This window comes from Oncorhynchus masou, chromosome 29, assembly GCF_036934945.1.
Source record: "Oncorhynchus masou masou isolate Uvic2021 chromosome 29, UVic_Omas_1.1, whole genome shotgun sequence".
Taxonomy (NCBI): domain Eukaryota; kingdom Metazoa; phylum Chordata; class Actinopteri; order Salmoniformes; family Salmonidae; genus Oncorhynchus; species Oncorhynchus masou.
This window is the reverse complement of record NC_088240.1, coordinates 8,642,419-8,665,604: the sequence shown is the minus strand read 5'-3', so window position 1 is coordinate 8,665,604 and position 23,186 is coordinate 8,642,419. Positions and strand designations below refer to the sequence as shown.

The 23,186-nt window shown below is 43.7% G+C and overlaps 3 protein-coding genes across 3 annotated transcripts; all 3 read right to left on the bottom strand.

Moving 5' to 3' along the window:
• Positions 1–8,492: 8,492 nt before the first annotated feature.
• On the bottom strand, positions 8,493–10,198 carry tmsb4x (thymosin beta 4 X-linked). The gene is made up of 3 exons (XM_064943938.1): positions 10,091–10,198; positions 9,097–9,209; positions 8,493–8,980 (listed from the first exon to the last, which is right to left on the bottom strand). Exons 2-3 carry the CDS (start codon positions 9,194–9,196, stop codon positions 8,949–8,951), a joined length of 132 nt encoding a protein of 43 aa, XP_064800010.1. The 5' UTR covers positions 9,197–9,209; positions 10,091–10,198; the 3' UTR covers positions 8,493–8,948.
• A 560-nt stretch (positions 10,199–10,758) lies between these two features.
• LOC135518955 (toll-like receptor 8) lies at positions 10,759–22,997 on the bottom strand. Its single transcript, XM_064943936.1, has 2 exons — positions 22,758–22,997; positions 10,759–14,059 (listed from the first exon to the last, which is right to left on the bottom strand). The coding sequence occupies exons 1-2, from the start codon at positions 22,758–22,760 to the stop codon at positions 10,952–10,954; spliced, it is 3,111 nt and encodes a 1,036-aa protein (XP_064800008.1). The 5' UTR covers positions 22,761–22,997; the 3' UTR covers positions 10,759–10,951.
• Positions 14,066–18,900, bottom strand: LOC135521164 (collagen alpha-1(III) chain-like). The gene is made up of 2 exons (XM_064947096.1): positions 18,841–18,900; positions 14,066–18,497 (listed from the first exon to the last, which is right to left on the bottom strand). The coding sequence occupies exons 1-2, from the start codon at positions 18,898–18,900 to the stop codon at positions 17,592–17,594; spliced, it is 966 nt and encodes a 321-aa protein (XP_064803168.1). The 3' UTR covers positions 14,066–17,591.
• Positions 22,998–23,186: the final 189 nt, after the last annotated feature.

Here is a 23,186-nt window from a genome sequence, read left to right as displayed (position 1 = left end):
CTATGCTGAGAGTCTGTGGGGAGGGGGTGGGGGGTCTCAGCCTCAGGATGTTCCTGACTTGTGCAAAAAAAGATATGGATTCCTCCACTATAAAACCCAGGTCAGAGAACAACATGTTGTTCTGGCCTTAGTCATGGTGGGAGGAGTTTCATGAGATAATATCATGATGAGGGGAGACAGACACTGTGTTTGGGGACATCATTACAGCTTGATGAGGGGAGACAGACACTGTCTTTGGGGACATCATTACAGCATGATGAGGGTAGACAGACACTGTGTTTGGGGACATCATTACAGCTTGACAGTTTAACCAGACACAGGTGTCTGGTTAGACTGTAAACTCTCCGTCCAGACTCAAATTCAGCATCTGCATTCCAAAATTAAATATAAAAATCAGCTTCCTATTTCGCAACAAAGCATCCTTCACTCATGCTGCCAAACATGCCCTCGTAAAACTGACCATCCTACCGATCCTCGACTTTGGCGATGTCATTTACAAAATAGCCTCCAACAAATTGGATGCAGTCTATCACAGTGCCATCCGTTTTGTCACCAAAGCCCCATATACTACCCGCCACTGCGACCTGTATGCTCTCATTGGCTGGTCCTCGCTTCATACTCATCGCCAAACCCACTGGCTCCAGGTCATCTACAAGTCTCTGCTATGTAAAGCCCCGCCTTATCTCAGCTCACTGGTCACCATATCAGCGCCCACCCGTAGCACGCGCTCTAGCAGGTATATCACACTGGTCATCCCCAAAGCCAATTCATCCTTTGGCTGCCTTTCCTTCCAGTTCTCTGCACTGGAACGAACTGCAAAACCCACGTAAGCTGGAGACTCATATCTCCCTCTCTAACTTTAAGCACCAGCTGTCAGAGCATCTTACAGATAACTGCACCTGTACATAGCCCATCTGTAAATAGGCCATCCAACTACCTCATCCCCATACTATAGTTATTTTTTTATCTAGCTCCTTTGCACCCCAGTATCTCTACTTGCACATTCATCTTTTGCACATCTACCATTCCAGTGTTTCATTGCTATATTGTAATTACTTCGCCACCACGGCCTATTTATTGCCTTACCTCCCTCATTTGCACATACTGTATATATACTTTTTCTACTGTATTATTGACTGTATGTTTGTCAATTCCATGTGTAACTAACTCTGTGTTAATGTATGTGTCGTACTGCTTTACTTTATCTTGGCCAGGTTGCAGTTGCAAACGAGAACTTGTTCTCAACTAGCTGAGTTAATTAAATAAAGGTGAAATAATATATCGCATCATTACAGCATGATGAGGGGAGACAGACAATGTCTTTGGGGACATCATTACAGCTTGATGAGGGAAGACAGACACTGTGTTTGGGGACATCATTACAGCTTGATGAGGGGAGACAGACACTGTCTTTGGGGACATCATTACAGCTTGATGAGGGGAGACAGAAACTGTCTTTGGGGACATCATTACAGCTTGATGAGGGGAGACAGACACTGTCTTTGGGGACATCATTACAGCTTGATGAGGGGAGACAGACACTGTCTTTGGGGACATCATTACAGCTTGATGAGGGGAGACAGACACTGTATTTGGGGACATCATTACAGCTTGATGAGGGGAGACAGACAATGTCTTTGGGGACATCATTACAGCTTGATGAGGGAAGACAGAATCTGTCTTTGGGGACATCATTACAGCTTGATGAGGGGAGACAGAATCTGTCTTTGGGGACATCATTACAGCTTGATGAGGGGAGACAGACACTGTGTTTGGGGACATCATTACAGCTTGATGAGGGGAGACAGACAATGTCTTTGGGGACATGATTACAGCTTGATGAGGGAAGACAGTGTATTTGGGGACATCATTACAGCTTGATGAGGGGAGACAGACAATGTCTTTGGGGACATGATTACAGCTTGATGAGGGAAGACAGTGTATTTGGGGACATCATTACAGCTTGATGAGGGGAGACAGACACTGTGTTTGGGAACATCATTACAGCTTGATGAGGGGAGACAGGCACTGTGTTTGGGGACATCATTACAGCTTGATGAGGGGAGACAGACACTGTCTTTGGGGACATCATTACAGATTGATGAGGGGAGACAGGGTATTTGGGGACATCATTACAGCTTGATGAGGGGAGACAGACAATGTCTTTGGGGACATCATTACAGCTTGATGAGGGGAGACAAACAATGTCTTTGGGGACATGATTACAGCTTGATGAGGGAAGACAGTGTATTTGGGGACATCATTACAGCTTGATGAGGGGAGACAGACACTGTGTTTGGGGACATCATTACAGCATGATGAGGGGAGACAGACACTGTCTTTGGGGACATCATTACAGCATGATGAGGGGAGACAGACAATGTCTTTGGGGACATCATTACAGCCTGATGAGGGAAGACAGAATCTGTCTTTGGGAACATCATTACAGCTTGATGAGGGGAGACAGAATATGTCTTTGGGGACATCATTACAGCTTGATGAGGGGAGACAGACACTGTGTTTGGGGACATCATTACAGCTTGATGAGGGGAGACAGACACTGTGTTTGGGGACATCATTACAGCTTGATGGAGGACACATCATTACAGCTTGATGAGGGGAGACAGACAATGTCTTTGGGGACATCATTACAGATTGATGAGGGAAGACACTGTCTTTGGGGACATCATTACAGCTTGATTTGGGGACATCATTACAGCTTGATGAGGGGAGACAGACAATGTACAGCTTTGGGGACATGGGGATTACAGCTTGATGAGGGAAGACAGACACTGTGTTTGGGGACATCATTACAGCTTGATGAGGGGAGACAGACAATGTCTTTGGGGACATCATTACAGATTGATGAGGGGAGACAGACACTGTCTTTGGGGACATCATTACAGCTTGATGAGGGAAGACAGCGTATTTGGGGACATCATTACAGCTTGATGAGGGGAGACAGACACTGTGTTTGGGGACATCATTACAGCTTGATGAGGGGAGACAGACAATGTCTTTGGGGACATGATTACAGCTTGATGAGGGAAGACAGTGTATTTGGGGACATCATTACAGCTTGATGAGGGGAGACAGACAATGTCTTTGGGGACATGATTACAGCTTGATGAGGGAAGACAGTGTATTTGGGGACATCATTACAGCTTGATGAGGGGAGACAGACACTGTGTTTGGGAACATCATTACAGCTTGATGAGGGGAGACAGACACTGTGTTTGGGGACATCATTACAGCTTGATGAGGGGAGACAGACACTGTCTTTGGGGACATCATTACAGCTTGATGAGGGGAGACAGAATCTGTATTTGGGGACATCATTACAGCTTGATGAGGGAGAGACAGACAATGTCTTTGGGGACATCATTACAGCTTGATGAGGGGAGACAAACAATGTCTTTGGGGACATGATTACAGCTTGATGAGGGAAGACAGTGTATTTGGGGACATCATTACAGCTTGATGAGGGGAGACAGACACTGTGTTTGGGGACATCATTACAGCATGATGAGGGGAGACAGACACTGTCTTTGGGGACATCATTACAGCATGATGAGGGGAGACAGACAATGTCTTTGGGGACATCATTACAGCCTGATGAGGGAAGACAGAATCTGTCTTTGGGAACATCATTACAGCTTGATGAGGGAGACAGAATATGTCTTTGGGGACATGTCTTTGGGGACATCATTACAGCTTGATGAGGGGAGACAGACACTGTGTTTGGGGACATCATTACAGCTTGATGAGGGGAGACAGACACTGTGTTTGGGGACATCATTACAGCTTGATGAGGGGAGACAGACACTGTGTTTGGGGACATCATTACAGCTTGATGAGGGGAGACAGACAATGTCTTTGGGGACATCATTACAGATTGATGAGGGGAGACAGACACTGTCTTTGGGGACAGCGTATTTGGGGACATCATTACAGCTTGATGGGAGACAGACACTGTGTTTGGGGACATCATTACAGCTTGATGAGGGGAGACAGACAATGTCTTTGGGGACATGATTACAGCTTGATGAGGGAAGACAGTGTATTTGGGGACATCATTACAGCTTGATGAGGGGAGACAGACAATGTCTTTGGGGACATGATTACAGCTTGATGAGGGAAGACAGTGTATTTGGGGACATCATTACAGCTTGATGAGGGGAGACAGACAATGTATTTGGGGACATCATTACAGCTTGATGAGGGGAGACAATGTATTTGGGGACATCATTACAGCTTGATGAGGGGAGACAGACACTGTCTTTGGGGACATCATTACAGCTTGATGAGGGAAGACAGACAATGTCTTTGGGGACATGATTACAGCTTGATGAGGGAAGACACTGTCTTTGGGGACATCATTACAGCTTGATGAGGGAAGACAGAATCTGTCTTTGGGGACATCATTACAGCTTGATGAGGGAAGACACTGTCTTTGGGGACATCATTACAGCTTGATGAGGGAAGACACTGTCTTTGGGGACATCATTACAGCTTGATGAGGGGAGACAGACAATGTCTTTGGGGACATGATTACAGCTTGATGAGGGAAGACACTGTCTTTGGGGACATCATTACAGCTTGATGAGGGGAGACAGACACTGTCTTTGGGGACATCATTACAGATTGATGAGGGGAGACAGACAATGTGTTTGGGGACATCATTACAGATTGATGAGGGAAGACAGTGTATTTGGGTACATCATTACAGCTTGATGAGGGAAGACAGCGTATTTGGGGACATCATTACAGCTTGATGAGGGGAGACAGACACTGTGTTTGGGGACATGATTACAGCTTGATGAGGGAAGACAGTGTATTTGGGGACATCATCAGTACAGCTTGATGAGGGTAGACAGTGTCTTTGGGGCATCATTAGCAGAGGCTGTAATCTGCCCGAGTTGATGAGTCAAAATTCCCACATTACACAGGCAGACAAACTGATATCTTTAGCCACTAACTGGTCTTTTCACTAATCATATGGGCAAAATCTTTGGGCAAAAGATCAGAATTAGGCTGCCTGTGTAAACACAGCCTATGTTGTGCATGATTACGTTTCTACAGTACGTTTCATTTCTCATTGGGAGTTGTCATCAAATCAAATCCAATTGTAATGGTCACATACACATGGTTAGCAGATGTTAATGGTCACATACATATGGTTAGCAGGTGTTAATGGTCACACGGTTAGCAGGTGTTAATGGTCACATACACATGGTTAGCAGGTGTTAATGGTCACACGGTTAGCAGGTGTTAATGGTCACATACAAATGTTTAGCAGATGTTAATGGTCACATACACATGGTTAGCAGATGTTAATGGTCACATACACATGGTTAGCAGGTGTTAATGGTCACATACACATGGTTAGCAGGTGTTAATGGTCACACGGTTAGCAGGTGTTAATGGTCACATACACATGGTTAGCAGATGTTAATGGTCACATACACATGGTTAGCAGATGTTAATGGTCACATACACATGGTTAGCAGGTGTTAATGGTCACACGGTTAGCAGGTGTTAATGGTCACATACAAATGGTTAGCAGATGTTAATGGTCACATACACATGGTTAGCAGATGTTAATGGTCACATACACATGGTTAGCAGGTGTTAATGGTCACATACACATGGTTAGCAGGTGTTAATGGTCACACGGTTAGCAGGTGTTAATGGTCACATACACATGGTTAGCAGGTGTTAATGGTCACATACACATGGTTAGCAGATGTTAATGGTCACATACACATGGTTAGCAGGTGTTAATGGTCACACGGTTAGCAGGTGTTAATGGTCACATACAAATGGTTAGCAGATGTTAATGGTCACATACACATGGTTAGCAGATGTTAATGGTCACATACACATGGTTAGCAGGTGTTAATGGTCACACGGTTAGCAGGTGTTAATGGTCACATACACATGGTTAGCAGATGTTAATGGTCACATACACATGGTTAGCAGGTGTTAATGGTCACACGGTTAGCAGGTGTTAATGGTCACATACACATGGTTAGCAGATGTTAATGGTCACATACACACGGTTAGCAGATGTTAATGGTCACATACACACGGTTAGCAGATGTTAATGGTCACATACACATGGTTAGCAGGTGTTAATGGTCACATACACACGGTTAGCAGATGTTAATGGTCACATACACATGGTTAGCAGATGTTAATGGTCACATACACATGGTTAACAGATGTCAATGGTCACATACACACGGTTAGCAGATGTTAATGGTCACATGGTTAGCAGATGTTAATGGTCACATGGTTAGCAGATGTTAATGGTCACATGGTTAGCAGATGTTTATGGTCACATACACATGGTTAGCAGATGTTAATGGTCACATACACATGGTTAGCAGATGTTAATGATCACATACACATGGTTAGCAGATGTTAATGGTTACATGGTTAGCAGATGTTAATGGTCACATACACATGGTTAGCAGATGTTAATGGTCACATACACATGGTTAGCAGATGTTAATGGTCACATGGTTAGCAGATGTTAATGGTCACATACTCATGGTTAGCAGATGTTAATGGTCACATGGTTAGCAGATGTTAATGGTCACATACACATGGTTAGCAGATGTTAATGGTCACATACACATGGTTAGTAGATGTTAATGGTCACATACACATGGTTAGCTGATGTTAATGGTCACATACACATGGTTATCTGATGTTAATGGTCACATACACATGGTTATCTGATGTTAATGGTCACATACACACGGTTAGCAGATGTTGATCACATACACATGGTTAGCAGATGTTGATCACATACACACGGTTAGCAGATGTTAATGGTCACATACACATACATGGTTAGAAGCTGTTAATGCAAGTGTAGCGAAATCCTTGAGCTTTTAGTTCCAACCATGCAGAAATATCTAACAAGTAATCTAACAATTTCACAACTACCTTATACACACGTGTAAAGGAATGAATAAGAATATGTACATATTGATATGTGGATGAGCGATGGCCGAACGGCATAGGCAAGATGCAGTAGATGGTATAGAGTACAGTATATACATATATGAGTTATGTAGGGTATGTAAACATATAACTTGGCATTGTTAAAGTGACTAGTGATAATTTGTTATTAAAGTGGCTAGAGATCTATTTAAGTCAGTTTGTTGGTGCCACTCAATGTTAATGATGGCTGTTTAACAGTCTGATGGCCTTGAGATAGCTGTTTTGTCTCTCGGTCCCAGCTTTGATGTACCTGTACTGACCTTAGCTTCTGGATGATAGCGGGGTGAATAGGCAGTGGCTTGGGTGGTTGTTGCCCCAAAGTGCCTTCAAGAGGCAGGGGGGAGGTCAAATTGTGACAGTGATCTTCAGGTCAGAGCTCTAGAATGATGCCCACGTGTGACTTGGGTGACCATTCAAAAGATTTGGCAGTCAAGAGCGTGCCCCCCCCCCCCCCCCAGGAGACCCCAGTTTTCTTGAACGGACAGAAGTAGAATGTCCCAGAGTTCCCAGTTCTGAATGCAGCAAAAGCACCTGACCAAATTAATCTGGTACGAGACCATGGTGTCCAGGAAGAATGGGGAAAATCGAAAACACTCGAGATCTTAAGACGCTTTCAGTGGGATTGTCAGTAAGACTAACCAGTTTAACTATACACCTGCTGATAGCTGTATCAAATTATGGATGGGGACAAGTTTAATGACTAGTAAAACCTGAAGTATACAAGCCATCTCCATTGGTGGCGAAACTTCTGAAATTGTGAGAACATATTGCCAAAATGCTAATTGCCTGTTGGATGATAAGGGATTGTTGTATTCAGACAATACATCATTGCAATATGGTCCCCCCCTCCATTGAGAACATCCAGTACAACTGAAGCTATGCAATTACTATTGTGGGTACAGCCATTTTAATATGTCCCAAGTCCAGCACAACTAAAGTAATAAGTCCTTTAAGAATGTGGCTTTCCTACCACAAGTCCAGACCAAGGGTTTATTGTTTTGCTGGGGCAGGCAGGCCATTAAGCCAGTTGTGATGTGTGCCAATGGTGCTTTTCTAGGTCAGTTGTGTGCACTGTGCCAAGGGCTCATCCACTTAGTGCACCAAAGCCCACTAGTGCGTCAGTGAAGCCACATCACCGGCATAAAAAGAAACCTCAGTCTCTCTCTTCTAGCAGCACCTTTGCACTTAACTGAAATAGGATTGCTTCACCTAGCCAGTTTAAGGCTAACAGGAAATGGCTCTGGAGAAGCATTCTAAATGACTCAACTGCCACCGCACTCCAGCAGTTTGAAACACATTGCTTGGATTCTGATTAACAGTGACTGCATAGCCATTCAGCGGTATAGAAGGCAATTCCAGTAGTCTAAAAGGATCGCCACAATTTGTTAGACACTTGCAGAGTTGTAATGAACAACAAGGTGTACAATGTGACACTTGAGACAAATGCAAGTATATTCAAAATGAAAATTACAATACCAAACAGTTACATTTCTTTAATTGCATATCAAAACAAACTTGTGCATTCCAAGAATTGAACTTATACAAAACAATTGAATTAACAAAAACACTGCTTGATTTTGAAAGCATTTCACAGGTGGCCAGAAGCTGAACTACACTGACTGTCAAAAGTGTGGGTCCCTGGTTGGGCTGATTCATCACAACCACAAGTGGCTGGATGCAGGGACAGGTGACCGAGCGCTGAAGTGAGTCGGGACGAGCAACACATCCTCCTAGTCAGACTGCCAGTCAGTAGTTGTTTCCTTTCAGACTTTATGTAAAAGGGAGGGAGGGGTTCTAGGGAGGAGGCTGTACAGGCTTCTGCTTTTGTCCAATTACAATGCAACTTAGGTGTTGATTACAGTTATACAGCTAAAAGGAGATGAAAATAAAGGCAATGCTCGTGGAATGTACAGTGCATAGTGGAGGCTTGGGCTTCATGCTGTTGCTTGCTTCTCCTGTTCAATGGCTGCAAGGAAGGTGAAAACAGGTTAGTTCTTAATGTTTGCACAGTGTCTCAACTTATCAGTAAAACACCAATTTCAAAGGAGAATCAGCATTTGACGTAGAATAAACCTAACATACTTTCTTTGGTGGGCAAGGGGTTTTTCTCCTGCGTTTCGGTCTTCTTCAACTTGGTCTTGTCAAAGTTGGAGACTTCCGCAAGATCTGGCTTGTCAGACATCTTTGCAGAGGATCTGTTCAAACAGCAGATGAAACTGAACAATTAGACATTTAGGTTGCAATGTAAAAGAGAAAGCAAGAATTTATTCCAGATTGGCAAATGTGAACAAAACCTGGTCTATGAAACCATGGGCCTTGCACACAATTTAGCACAGCTTCCATCATAGTTACTCTTAATAGGCTCATACATTCAAATCAAACCCAAAATGCAGACAAAGAGCACAATCCCCTACAGCACATGTGTTTGGGGGGGGGGTAATGATGAAATGCTTTCATTCTCCCTGGCAGGGCAAGCAGCCCACATCTAAATTCGAGTACATACAACCTAGGCCATTACTTTCCTAGATTTACAAAAGCAACGTAAAATTGCATTATTTTATGCAATTTATTCTACGAGCACGTGTTCTCATGACTGGCGACAAATCTGGAGAACAGCATTGTGCCATTCTGTGAGAGCTAAGTAGTCTAACAACCACCGCCCTGCTTGGCAGCATCGCTAACTAGTGGCATCGACCATCAATGGTCAGCATTTGCACATTTGCTTTGTCATATTGACATTGTAGCACATCCTAACTCAAGACATGATACTATTTGTAGGCAACATTGTAGCCTACGTTAGAACATCCACACTATTGAAACGTTTCACTCAAAAGAAACACTTACTAGGGTACCAACTTCAAGTGATAGAACAATTACACTATTGAATAGAACTTCAACATCTAGAAATACATTGAGCAATATATATTGATTAAGCATTTATGCTTAAGGCTACTGCAGCGGTTGGACCATTTCTAGCCTACACGACAGAACATACTACATGGCTGTAAAGTTAACCTAGTTGGTTAAACATGCTATGCAGGCCCTACGACAATAAATCATTTGTTTGCGCACTCACCGGAGGTATATTGATACAGATGATTCTCAATCCAGATGGCGCCGAACACAAGTGAAGGCGGGCTGGTCAATCAAAGTCTATTATACTCCGCAAAATGCTAATTTGCTGCATGACGTCACGTCCCTTCACTCTCTTGCACAACTTGGTTAGGGAAAATATATATATTACGTCATCTTTACAAGCAAGAGAGAGCATAAATAATAGTTGTGGTTGTATTTGTTTATCGTTTTGGACAACGAATTTTTATCTCATTTGATTTCGGGCACCATTTCAGAGCATTGCTGCCAACCCCATCCAGTCCAGTGTAAACCGGTAACTCTTCGTGATTGTGTCAATAACGACATCCCGTGGATGAACACAGTATTACATCAGATGGTAACCCTGACTTCATTGGTTTGCATCAGAAACATAGTAAGACTACAAGTTGATCCCTACGTCGTTGATTACATTTTAGATAATACATTTTCCATGATCGTAAGGCACACTGGTGCTGTGACTGTCTGCGTAGTTCAAAGAGATTCCCTATACAATGTTTAGAATTTATGATCTTTTGAAATGATAATTCATATAATAAAATAATGAGTCATAACAATTTCTGAAAATGTTGTCTTTATTGTCACATACCATAAGTGCCACTGACCGGCTGACACCACAACCCAATACCCCCCCCCGTTGGCATTAAAGCAATGAATAGAACATTTATTTACACATTGTTGATTTCAGATGTACAGAATCATCCAATCATAACGGGAAATAAAAATAAATTGTAAAAAGGGATTGCAGTTGTTGTGTTTAACTGCTCAGTCTATTTGTGTGAGAAAGCTACCTGGTCCCTCTTGAGTCTCTGGTCTGACCTGTGCTCTACTTATTGGTGAAGTACCTGGAGTACATCTGGTTGTACATCACCTGGCTGTCTAACCTGACAGCGTTCCTCAGGCACTGCCAGAACCAGGGCTCTGCGGCTGCAGTCCTGGGCCATTCCAGAACACTCTTCCCACACAGACACCGCCGCAAACGGAGGAAGTGAGACTGCTGCAGTACAGGTTCCAGGAGAACCAGCACGATCACGTCCATGTTTTCATCCAGCAGCCTCTGGTGGGCCAGGTACACAGCCATCCTGAAGGTCCCGGTCCTGACATATGCCTCGGTCAGGACAAAAACGGTCTTGCGGCTCTGTCCGATGCTGTGGGTGAGGTTGTCTATCAGGGGGACCCCTGGGACCCAGTCTCTCTCCTCCAGACAGAGAGGAAGGTGTCTCTCCTGCCTCTCCTCCAGCTGCACTCGCAGGTGGTTCAGCACCCAGTCTGACACCCACAGGTCTCTGGTGTCGTAGGTAACAAAGGCACCATAGAGATTGTTTGTTGTTGCGGACCCAAAGGAATGGTAGCCCTTTAGCTTCGCCCTCAGGTAGTATAGAATATAGGAAGCATCCCAATAAAACATATGAGCTGCCATGACGATGACCATGGTGAGCATGATGAAGGAAGCGGAGAGGGAGTAAATCAGGAAGGCATTGATGTCATTGACACATTCTTCAATGTCAAACAGTATCACTGGTTGGCCTCTCGTTTCGGCTGGCATGTTGCAGATCAACTCAGTGGCCAGTCTGGGGATCTCTACGACTGTGTTATCTTTAATCCACAGAATGAAGTCGAATAAGTCACAGGTACACTGGAATGGATTACCTTGCAAGGACAAGGTTTTCATGTAGTTTTCAGGGCCCGATAGGAAGGTGGTCTCGTTGACGATAGTCAGTTGGTTGTGGCTGAGGTCAAGTAATTGAAGGTTGTGAGCACCCTTAAGAAATCCATCAGAGAGTTGAGCAATCTGATTGTAGCTCAAGTCAAGCATCTGAAGTGCATTTGTGAAGTTTGAGAGATTTGCTGACATGTGATATAAAGAATTATAGCTTAGATCCAGAATATTCAGTTGTTGGAAACTAGCCAGTTTATCCCAATCAAAATGGGTGAGTAAATTATGACTAATGCATAGTTTCTGAAGGGTATACGGTAGGTTGTCATAGACTGTTGATGGAATCTTCTCAATGCTGTTGAAGGATATATCCAGATAGGTTAAATTCACCAGGTTTTTAAAAAGTCTGTTGTATGAACCGTCCCTCTCTTTCCATAATGTGGCCAACAAATTGTGTTGAAATTGAAGCTCTTTCAAAGATGCGCTTGTCATCTGCTTAGTTGTTAATGTAAAAATTTTATTGTTTGACATATTCAGTACTTTCAAAGCCGGTAGATTTGTCAAGAAATTTAAATTATGTGTCACACCTGACACTTCAAAATAGTGGCTGTTGTAGCTTAGGTCTAAAACTTGTAGTTTGTGTAATTCCTTAAATGCATTGTTATAGGCCAGGTCAATCTTGTTAAAGGACAGGTCCAGATATGTTAGGGCTGGTAACGTTGTGAACTCTGTCCCATTCAGTGCTGCAGAAAATCCATTTCTTGATAGGTTCAGACATGCAATGTCACCATAGCCCTCAAATTGCTTTGGAGAAATAAAGAAGATATTATTTGAACTAAGGACCAGCACTCGACCAGAGTCAAAGCACTCTTGCTTCACAAGGCCGTGTTTTAACTCAAAGGAAAAATCCATCGAATGTGAATAGTGACTAGTGAGAGGTGACTTGTGCAGCTCCGACTTTGAATTGCTTCCTAAGACACGGCCTGGTGAATCGCTCACTGAAACTGGATACAGCCTATTTTCTGCAAGGTATATTAGTTTCAAGTGTGAGAATTTTCTGAATATGGTAGAATTAGAGCGAACAATGAAATTAATTCCCATGTTTAACGCTGACAGATTTTTTAGATGATGGAGAGGGCTGAGAGTATCTGACTGGATTTCTTTAAAAACATAACCTGCTATATGTAATGTTCTAAGTGACACCAATTTAGAAAACTGTCTTGAAAGCAGTAGGGTGTCAGGGTAGGCTAACAAATCATAATTGAATGAAAAATCCATAACTTCTAGCTTTGGTAGATAGCTAAAAAAATGTCCTTCAGTCATAGCCTTAGACAAGAAATTATAAGAGAGGAACAGTTGTTTAAGATTGCTTAAACTCTCAAACCAGGAGTTCTTGATGAAACTGAGTGAGTTCCCCGCTAGGTGCAGTGTCTGTAACTCTGTAAGGCCATGAAATGCATGAGGATGAATATCTAGGTAAATATTGGGACAGGGGACACACGGAAATGGAGCATTGGAGCATCGTGGACAGTTTCCCTGTAACTCAAGGGTTTTTAGATGGGTTAGTCCATAGAAATCATCCTTATCAATATATTGTATCTTGTTAGATTCAAACCATAATGTTTTTAAAGAGCTGGGAAGTTCTTTTGGAACTTGAGTTAAATTATTAAAGGCCAATGTCAAAACTTCTAAGTTAATCAATGCTGAGAATGTGCCGTTTCTTATAGTAAAATTATTCTCACAAGGATTCCAGTAGAAGCAGTTTTTGGATAAGAAGAGCTCCTTCACATGTGTTATACCAGAGAGGTAGCTCATATTCAAGAAATTGATTTTGTTATTGTCCAGCATGAGTATTTCCAGGCTGAGTGGGAGGTTTTGTGGAATTTCAATTAGGCCATTTCCATTAAGCCTTAGGTCCTGCAGGTTTGTCAAATTTTGGAAGGCACCTTCGTCAATGTGACTCATATGGTTTTTGTTGACCCAGTTGAGATTGAGAATGGTCAGGTTCTCCAGGTTAGAAAATGATTCATTAGATACATTCTGGATGTTGTTTTCTGATAGGTCCAGCACAGTCACATTCCTGGTGATGCCATCAGGTATCTTTCTCAGTCGACGCTCCTCACAATTGAAGATGATGTCATTTGTGGTTTTAGTAGTATTGACCACCTTAATGTCACATGGAAACTGCCATGGCATCCATAAGGTACATGAGGTATTTATGACCAGGAAGTGACACAGGAACAATGATGCCAACTGTAACCAGCAGGTGGTAGCAGCCTGGAAATATAAAGTACAAAAGTGTGAGGATGGAAATATAATGACAGATTAATGAAAGACTAATGAATAATGATGAGATGTCTAACTAACGTGGAGTCAGAGGAGGCTGGTTGGAGGAGCTATAGGAGGATGGGCTCATATTAATGGCTGAAATGGAATAAATGGAATGTCTGCCAGCCTCCTCTGTGTGGAGTAGACCAACAAGTAGCCCAAGATGTACTCTTAAGGAGCATACCATTACTCCTTGAAATCCAAGGACCTTATAAGGTATTATATTTTTGGCTCTGGTAGAAAAAACAGCCATATACTCCATCTAAAAGTGAATCAATTATCAATTGCAATACAGTTCTAGATACAGTTGAAGTCAGAAGTTTACATACACCTTAGCCAAATACATTTAAATTCAGTTTTTTTAACAATTCCTGACATTTAACCCTAGTAAAAATTCCCTGTCATAGGTCAGTTAGGATCACCACTTTATTTTAAGAATGTGAAATGTCAGAAAAATAGTAGAGAGAATGATTTATTTCAGCTTTTATTTCACATTCCCATTGGGTCAGAAGTTTACATACACTCAGTTAGTATTTGGAAGCATTGCCTATAAATTGTTTAACTTGGGTCAAACGTTTCAGGTAGCCTTCTACAAGCTTCCCACAATAATTTGCGGGAAATTTGGCCCATTCCTCCAGACAGAGCTGGTGTAACCAAGTCAGGTTTGTAGGCCACCTTGCTCGCACAGACTTTTTCAGTTCTGCCCCTGCAGGGGCAGTACTGAGTAGCTTGGATGAAAGGTGCCCAGAGGAAACGGCCTGCTCCTCAGTCCCAGTTGCTAATATATGCATATTATTATTAGTATTGGATAGAAAACTGTTTGAATGATGTCTGTGAGTATAACAGAACTCATATGGCAGGCAAAAATCTGAGAAGGAATCCAAACAGGAAGTAGGAAATCTGAGGTTGGTCGATTTTCAACCCAGTCCCTATTGAATAAACAGTGGGATATGGATCAAGTTGCACTTCCTAGGGCTTCCACAGGACGTCAACAGTCTTTAGAAACTTGAATGAGGCTTCTACTGTGTTGTGGAGCCGGATGGGAACTCTTTGAGTCAGTGGTTTGGCAGAGAGCCAGGTCTTGGTCAGGTGCATTTCACATGATAGCGACCTGTGTTCCATGGCTTTCCTACTAAAAATTGAATTCTCCGGTTTGAACGTTATTAAAGATTTATGATAACAACATCCTAAAGATTGATTCTATACTAAGTTTGACAAGTTTCTATGACCTGTAATATAACTTTTTGAAGTTTTCGACCGACATTCGGCTGGACCTGCACGAGCGTTTGGATTTATGTACTAAACGCGCTAACAAAAGTAGCTACTTGGACATAAATAATGGACATTATCGAACAAATCAAGCATTTATTGTGGAACTGTGATTCCTGGGAGTGCATTCTGATGAAGATCATCAAAGTTAAGGGAATATTGACTCCAACATGGCGGATATATTTATTTTTTCTTCTGAGCACTGTCTCAGATTATTGCATGGTTTGCTTTTTCCGTAAAGTTAAAAAAAAAATCTGACACAGCAGTTGCATTAAAGGAGAGGTGTAGTTCCATGTCTAAGAATTGTATTTTCATCAACATTTATAATGAGTATTTCTGTAAAATGATGTGGTTCTCTGCAATATCACCGAATGTTTTTGGAACTAGTGAACGTAACGCGCCAATGTATACTGAGATGTTTTCATATAAACATGGACTTTATCGAACAAAACATACATGTATTGTGTAACATGAAGTCCTATGAGTGTCATCTGATGAAGATCATCAAAGGGTAGTGATTCATTTTATCTCTATTTGTGCTTTTTGTGACTCCTCTCTTTGGCTGGAAAAATGGCTGGGTTTTTCTGTGAGTTCGTGGTCACCTAACATAACCGTTTGTGGTGCTTTCGCTGTAAAGCCTATTTGAAATCGGACACCGTGGTGGGATTAACAACAAGATTACCATTAAAACGGTAGAAGATACATGTATGTTTGAGGAATTTTAATTATGAGATTTCTGTTGTTTTGAATTTGGCGCCCTGCACTTTCACTGGCTGTTGTCATATCGATCCCGTTAACTGGAATGCAGCCCCAAGAAGTTTTAAGCCATTTTGACACAACTTTGGAAGTATGCTTGGGGTCATTGTCCATTTGAAGACTCATTTGCAACCAAGCTTTAACTTCCTGACTGATGTCTTGAGATGTTGCTTCAATTTATCCACTTAATTTTCCTTTCTCGTGATGCCATCTATTTTGTGAAGTGCACCAGTCGCTTCTTTAGCAAAGCACCCCCACAACAAGATGCTGCCACCCCCGTGTTTCATGGTTGGGATGGTTTTCTTTGGCTTGCAAGCCTCCCCCGTTTTCCTCCAAACATAACAATGGTCATTAGGGCCAAACAGTTCTATTATTGTTTCATCAGACCAGAGGACATTTTTCCAAAAAGTACCTTCTTTGTCACCATGTGCAGTTGCAAACTGTAGTCTGTCTTTTTTATGGCAGTTTTGGAATGGCTTCTTTCTTGCTGAGTAGCCTTTCAGGTTATGTCGATATGGGACTCGTTTTACTGTGGATATAGATACTTTTGTACCTGTTTCCTCCAGCATCTTCACAAGGTCCTTTGCTGTTGTTCTGGGATTGATTTGCACTTTTCGCACCAAAGAACTTTCATCTCTAGGAGACAGAACGAGTCTCCTCCCTGAGCGGTGTCACGCCCTGACCATAGAGATGCTTTTTAGTCTCTGTTTTGGTTAGGCCAGGGTGTGACTCGGGTGGGCATTCTATGTTCTTTTTTCTATGTTTTGTATTTCTTTGTTTTTGGCCGGGTATGGTTCTCAATCAGGGACAGGAGATACTGGAAGGCAAGGGACGCTGGGCACAGGCTGGGGAGTATCTCCGTCCACAGGAGGAACTGGAGGAAAGCTAAGGCTGAGCGGAAACACTACGAGGAGTTGGCATGGCTGGCAAGGAAGCCCGAGAGGCAGCCCCAAAAATGTCTTGGGTGGGTGGGGGCACACGGGGAGTGTGGCAGAGTCAGGAGTCAGACCTGAGCCATCTCCCTGTGCTTATCGTAAGGGGCCAAGGATGGAACCAGAGCCGGTCAGGGCGAAATTGGAGGTGAGCGACAGAAGCGAGGGAAAGACAGTGAAGGAGTTAATGGGGAGATTGGAGGAGAGAGTAATGAGGGAGTTGCTGTGTTGGTGCATGAGGCACGACATCCGCCCAATGGAGCGTGTCTGGGATTTGATGTCACCTGAGTCAGCTCTCTATACTTGTTCTGGTGTGAGGTGTGTGCTAGCCGTCTGGTGAAGACTGTGCCAGCCCCACGCACCAGGCCTCCTGTGCGCCTCCCTAGCCCTGCACGTCCTGTGCCAGCTCGGCGCTACAGCTCTCCAAGACTTACCATGGCGGGCATCGTACTGGTCAGGCACCGTGTTATGCGGTGGAGCGCACAGTGTCTCCGGGACGTGTTCTTAGCCCGGTGCGTTATATCCTAGCTCCCCGCATCCACCGGGCTAGGGTGAGGATCCAGCCAGGACAGATGGTGCCAGCCCTGCTCTCCAGACCTCCAGTGCATCTCCTCGGGCCAGGATATCCTGCGTCGTTGCTGCGCACTGTGTCTCCCGTGTGTCTGCACAGCCCAGTGTGTCCTGTACCTGCGCCCCGCACGTGCCGGGTGAAAATCACCATCCAGCCAGGACGGGTTGTGCAGGCCCTTAGTCGAGACCTCCAGTGCGCCTCCACGGCCCGGTCTATCCTGTGCCTCCTCCAAGGACCAGGCTGTCTCTCCGTCTCCTTCCTCCAGAGTCTCCCTCCAGCCCGGAGCAGCCAGAGTCTCCCTCCAGCCCGGAGCAGCCAGAGTCTCCCTCCAGCCCGGAGCAGCCAGAGTCTCCCTCCAGCCCGGAGCAGCCAGAGTCTCCCTCCAACCCGGAGCCGCCAGAGTCTCCCTCCAGCCCGGAGCCGCCAGAGTCTCCCTCCAGACCGGAGCCGCCAGAGTCTCCCTCCAGACCGGAGCCGCCAGAGTCTCCCTCCAGCCCGGTGCCGCCAGAGTCTCCCTCCAGCCCGGTGCCGCCAGAGTCTCCCTCCAGCCCGGAGCTGCTAGAGTCTCCCTCCAGCCCAGAGTGCCGGAGCCTCCCGCCTGTCCTGCGCTGCCAGAGCCTCCCTTCACTCCGGCGCTGCCAGAGCCGCCCTTCACTCCGGAGCTGCCAAAATCGCAGCCCCTCAGTCCAGAGGCGCCCCTCAGTCTAGAGGCGCCCCTCAGTCCAGTGGCGCCCTCTATGAGGGTCTTCAGTCCACGTCCCGCACAAGAGCCTCCGCCGTAAGAGGGCCCACCCAGACCCTCCCCTTTAGAGTCAGGTTTTGCGGCCGGAATCCGCACCTTTGGAGGGGGGGGGGGGTACTGTCACTCCCTGACCATAGAGAGGCTTTTTGTTCTCTATTTTGGTTAGGCCAGGGTGTGACGAGGGTGGGCGTTCTATGTTCTTTTATCTATGTTTTTGTATTTCTTTGTTTTTGGCCGGGTATGGTTCTCAATCAGGGACAGCTGTCTGTCGTTGTCTCTGATTGAGAACCATACTTAGGTAGCTCTTGCCCACATGGGTTTTGTGGGTAGTTATTTTCTGTTTAGTGTGTTTTGCACCTGACGGTGCTGTTTCGGTTGTTTCTTTTGTTCCTTGCTGTATTTATTGTTCAGTTTATTAAAATAATGATGAACACTTACCACGCTGCATCTTGGTCCTCACCTTCTTCCACCAACGGTCGTTACAAGCGGTGTGACGGCTGCGTGGTCCTATGGTGTTCATACTTAGCTGCAGAATCTGGACCCCTACAAATCAGCCGGGCTAGACAATCTGGACCCTCTCTTTTTTAAATTATCTGCCGAAATTGTTGCAACCCCTATTACTAGCCTGTTCAACCTTTCTTTTGTATCGTCTGAGATTCCCAAAGATTGGAAAGCTGCCGTGGTCATCCCCCTCTTCAAAGGGGGAGACACTCTAGACCCAAACTGCTACAGACCTATATCTATCCTACCCTGCATCTCCAAGGTCTTCGAAAGTGAAGTTAAGAAACAGATTACTGACCATTTTGAATCACATCATACCTTCTCCGCTATGCAATCTGGTTTCCGAGCTGGTCATGGGTGCACCTCAGCCACGCTCAAGGTCCTTAACGATATCATAACCGCCATCGATAAGAGACATTACTGTGCAGCTGTATTCATTGACCTGGCCAAGGCTTTCGACTCTGTAAATCACCACATTCTTATTGGCAGACTCAACAGCCTTGGATTCTCAAATGATTGCCTCGCCTGGTTCACCAACTACTTCTCTGATAGATCTCAGCATGTCAAATCGGACGGCCTGTTGTCCGGACCTCTGGCAGTCTCTATGGGGGTGCCACAGGGTTCAACTCTCGGGCCGACTCTCTTCTCTGTATACATCAATGATGTCGCTCTTGCTGCTGGTGATTCTCTAATCCACCTCTACGCAGACGACACCATTCTCTATACTTCTGGCCCTTCTTTGGACACTGTGTTAATTAACTAACCTCCAGACGAGCTTCAATGCCATACAACTCTCCTTCCGTGGCCTCCAACTTCTCTTTAATGCAAATAAAACTAAATGCATGCTATTCAATCGATCACTGCCCGCACCTGCCCGCCCATCCAGCATCACTACTCTGGACGGCTCTGACTTAGAATACGTGGATAACTACAAATACCTAGGTGTCTGGCTAGACTGTAAACTCTCCTTCCAGACTCACATTAAGCATCTCCAATCAAAAATGAAATCTAGATTTGGCTTCCTACTTTGCAAACAAAGCTTTCTTTACTCATGCTGCCAAACATACCCTCGTAAAACTGTCCATCCTACCGATCCTTGACTTCGGAGCTGTCATCTATAAAATAGCCTCCAACACTCTACTCAGCAAACTGGCTGTAGTCTATCACAGTGCCATCTGTTTTGTCACCAAAGCCCCATATACTACCCACCACTGCGACTTGTACGCTCTTGCTTCATACTCGTCGCCAAACCCACTGGCTACAGGTTATCTACAAGTCTCTGCTAGGTAAAGCCCTGCCCTATCTCAGCTCGCTGGTCCCCATAGCAGCACCCACTCGTAGCACGCGCTACAGCAGGTATATCTCACTGGTCAACCCCAAAGCCAATTCCTCCTTTGGTCGCCTTTCCTTCCAGTTCTCTGCTGCCATTGACTGTAACGAACTTTAAAAAAAATCACTGAAGCTGGAGATTCCCATCTCCCTCACTAGCTTTAAGAACCAGCTGTCAGAGCAGCTCACAGGTCACTGCACCTGTTCATAGCCCATCTGTATACAGCCCATCTATCTACCTCATTCCCATACTGTATTTATTTTTCTCCTTTTGCACCACAGTATCTCTACTTGCACATCCATCTTTTGCACATCCTACCATTCCAGTGTTTAATTGCCATATTGTAATTACTTCGCCACCATGGCCTATTTATTGCCTTAACTCCCATATTTGACCTTATTTGCACTCACTGTATATAGACTTTGTTTTCTTTTTTTCTACTGTATTATTGACTGTATGTTTTGTTCATTCTGTGTGTAACTCTGTTGTTTTATGTGTCGAACTGCTATGCTTTATCTTGGCCAGGTCGCAGTTGCAAATGAGAACTTGTTCTCAACTAGCTTACCTGGTTAAATAAAGGTGAAATAAAAAAAATAAAAAAATACTTGCATACTATTGTTTGTACAGATGAATGTGGTACATTCAGGCATTTGGAAATTGCTCCCAAGGATGAACCAGACTTGTGGAGGTCTACAATTTTTTCCTGAGGTCTTGGCTGATTTCTTTTGATTTTCCCATGATGTCAAGCAAAGAGGCACTGAGTTTGAAGGTAGGCCTTGAAATACATCCACAGGTACACCTCCAATTGACTCAAAGTATGTCAATTAGCCTATCAGAAGCTTCTAAAGCCAGGACATCCTTTTCAGGAATTTTCCAAGCTGTTTAAAGGCAATCTGTCTGTAAACAATTGTTTGAAAAATTACTTGTGTCATGCAGAAAGTAGATGTCCTAACCGACTTGCCAACACTATAGTTTGTTAACAATAAATTTGTGAAGTGGTTGAAAAACAAGTTTTAATGACTTCAACCTAAGTGTATGTAGACTTCCGACTTCAACTGTACATAACACTCTTTACTTTCATATCACATATAACATCATTTCACAAATGAATAATACACACTTACTGTAGACTGTTTTATGACAGTTTCAGCCAACAGTATTTTTCAGTGACAACATATTTCTGGTGGCCATCTTCTGTTACACACAGGTTGTAACGCCCTGGTCTTAGTATTTTGTGTTTTCTTTATTATTTTGGTCAGGCCAGGGTGTGACATGGGTTTATTATGTGGTGTGTTTTGTCTTGGTGTTTTTGGTAGGTATTGGGATTGTGGTATAGTGGGGTTTTCTAGAAAAGTCTATGGTTGCCTGAAGTGGTTCTCAATCAAAGGCAGGTGTTTATCGTTGTCTCTGATTGGGAACCATATTTAGGCAGCCATATTCTTTGAGTGTTTCTTGGGTGATTGTTCCTGTCTCTGTGTTTGTTTGCACCAAATAGGCTGTTTAGGTTTTCATGTTACATTTTTGTATTGTTCGTGTTTCATCTTCATTAAAGATGTATCGAATTAACCACGCTGCATTTTGGTCCTCCTCTCCTTCACCGCAAGAAAACCGTAACACAGGTGTTCAGAGCATTCTATATAGCACTTTACCACAGGTATTTGGAGCATGCTGGATAGCTAATTATCACAGGTGATCAGAGCATGCTAGATAGCTAATTAGCACAAGTGATCAGAGCATGCAAGATAGCTAATTATCACAGGTGATCAGAGTATGCTAGATCGCTAATTATCACAGGTGATCAGAGCGTGCTAGATAGCTATAGCACAGGTGATCAGAGCGTGCTAGATAGCTAATTAGCACAGGTGATCAGAGCGTGCTAGATAGCTAATTAGCACAGGTGATCAGAGCATTCTAGATAGCTAATTATCACAGGTAATCAGAGCGTGCTAGATAGCTAATTATCACAGGTGATCAGAGCGTGCTAGATAGCTCATTAGCACAGGTGGTCCCTCTGTCTTCTGTCTGTCTTCTGTAAACACGTGCTGTCACGTGGATATTTGGCCATGTGGGATGTTATTTCTCACATATATCAAAGATAAGGTCCTTATGCTTCCAAAAACGTACTGCGAGCCATCCGTGTTAATGGTCAAACTGAGCGTCGGGGCTCTTAACAACCCCACCCACCTCCACCACGGAAGACACCTTCACCCAAGGACTCTTATGTGTAATGTAATGGAGCTGAGAGTAAAGATCAAGGGCTGGCCTACAAGCATGCATTTTATGGTCAATAGCTCAATAGCAATAGATTTGTGATGGAGGACATACTACTAATTTCCGCATACTAGTTATCTACAATATGTTTGCCAAGATAGAAATTGCATTTGTGAATGTGGCGATGTGAAATATCACTACTTCCCCTTTAAAAAGTAATGTATTTTCTCATGTTTCATTATCAATTTTGCCACTTTCGAAAAGCAAATACCCTAAATATGCTAAATAGACACACCCTACATATATTAATAACAACTGAAATTAATCAAACTTACCATATTGTTTACCGTTGATTCCTTGTGATATTTTGAAAGCCTTTCAAATAAGTTGTGCCTGGTAGTTTAGTTACCAATTAGCAAAAAAGTTTAATAAAACTGCAGAGGACTGTTCGTTTTCTTTTTGTTTCCATCGTTGTAGTCCCCTGTGTAATGACTCAATTCCTCTCTACTCAAACACACGTTGAAGTGCAACTAAAATTCCCCTTGCAGCTAAAGTTAGTCAGATGTGTTCATCAAGCTGGTTGGTTGCCTCAATCAGGTGGGATTATGGGTAGTCAGTGTTGGGGCATGTTATTAGGGAAGTTCTCCTCTGATTTCCTTCCCACTTTCTGTAATTCATTAATTTTTATACTTTCATATGCCATGCATATAGAGATTAAAGGCAGAATCAGTTAAACATTTTGTGAATCATTATTTTATTACTGT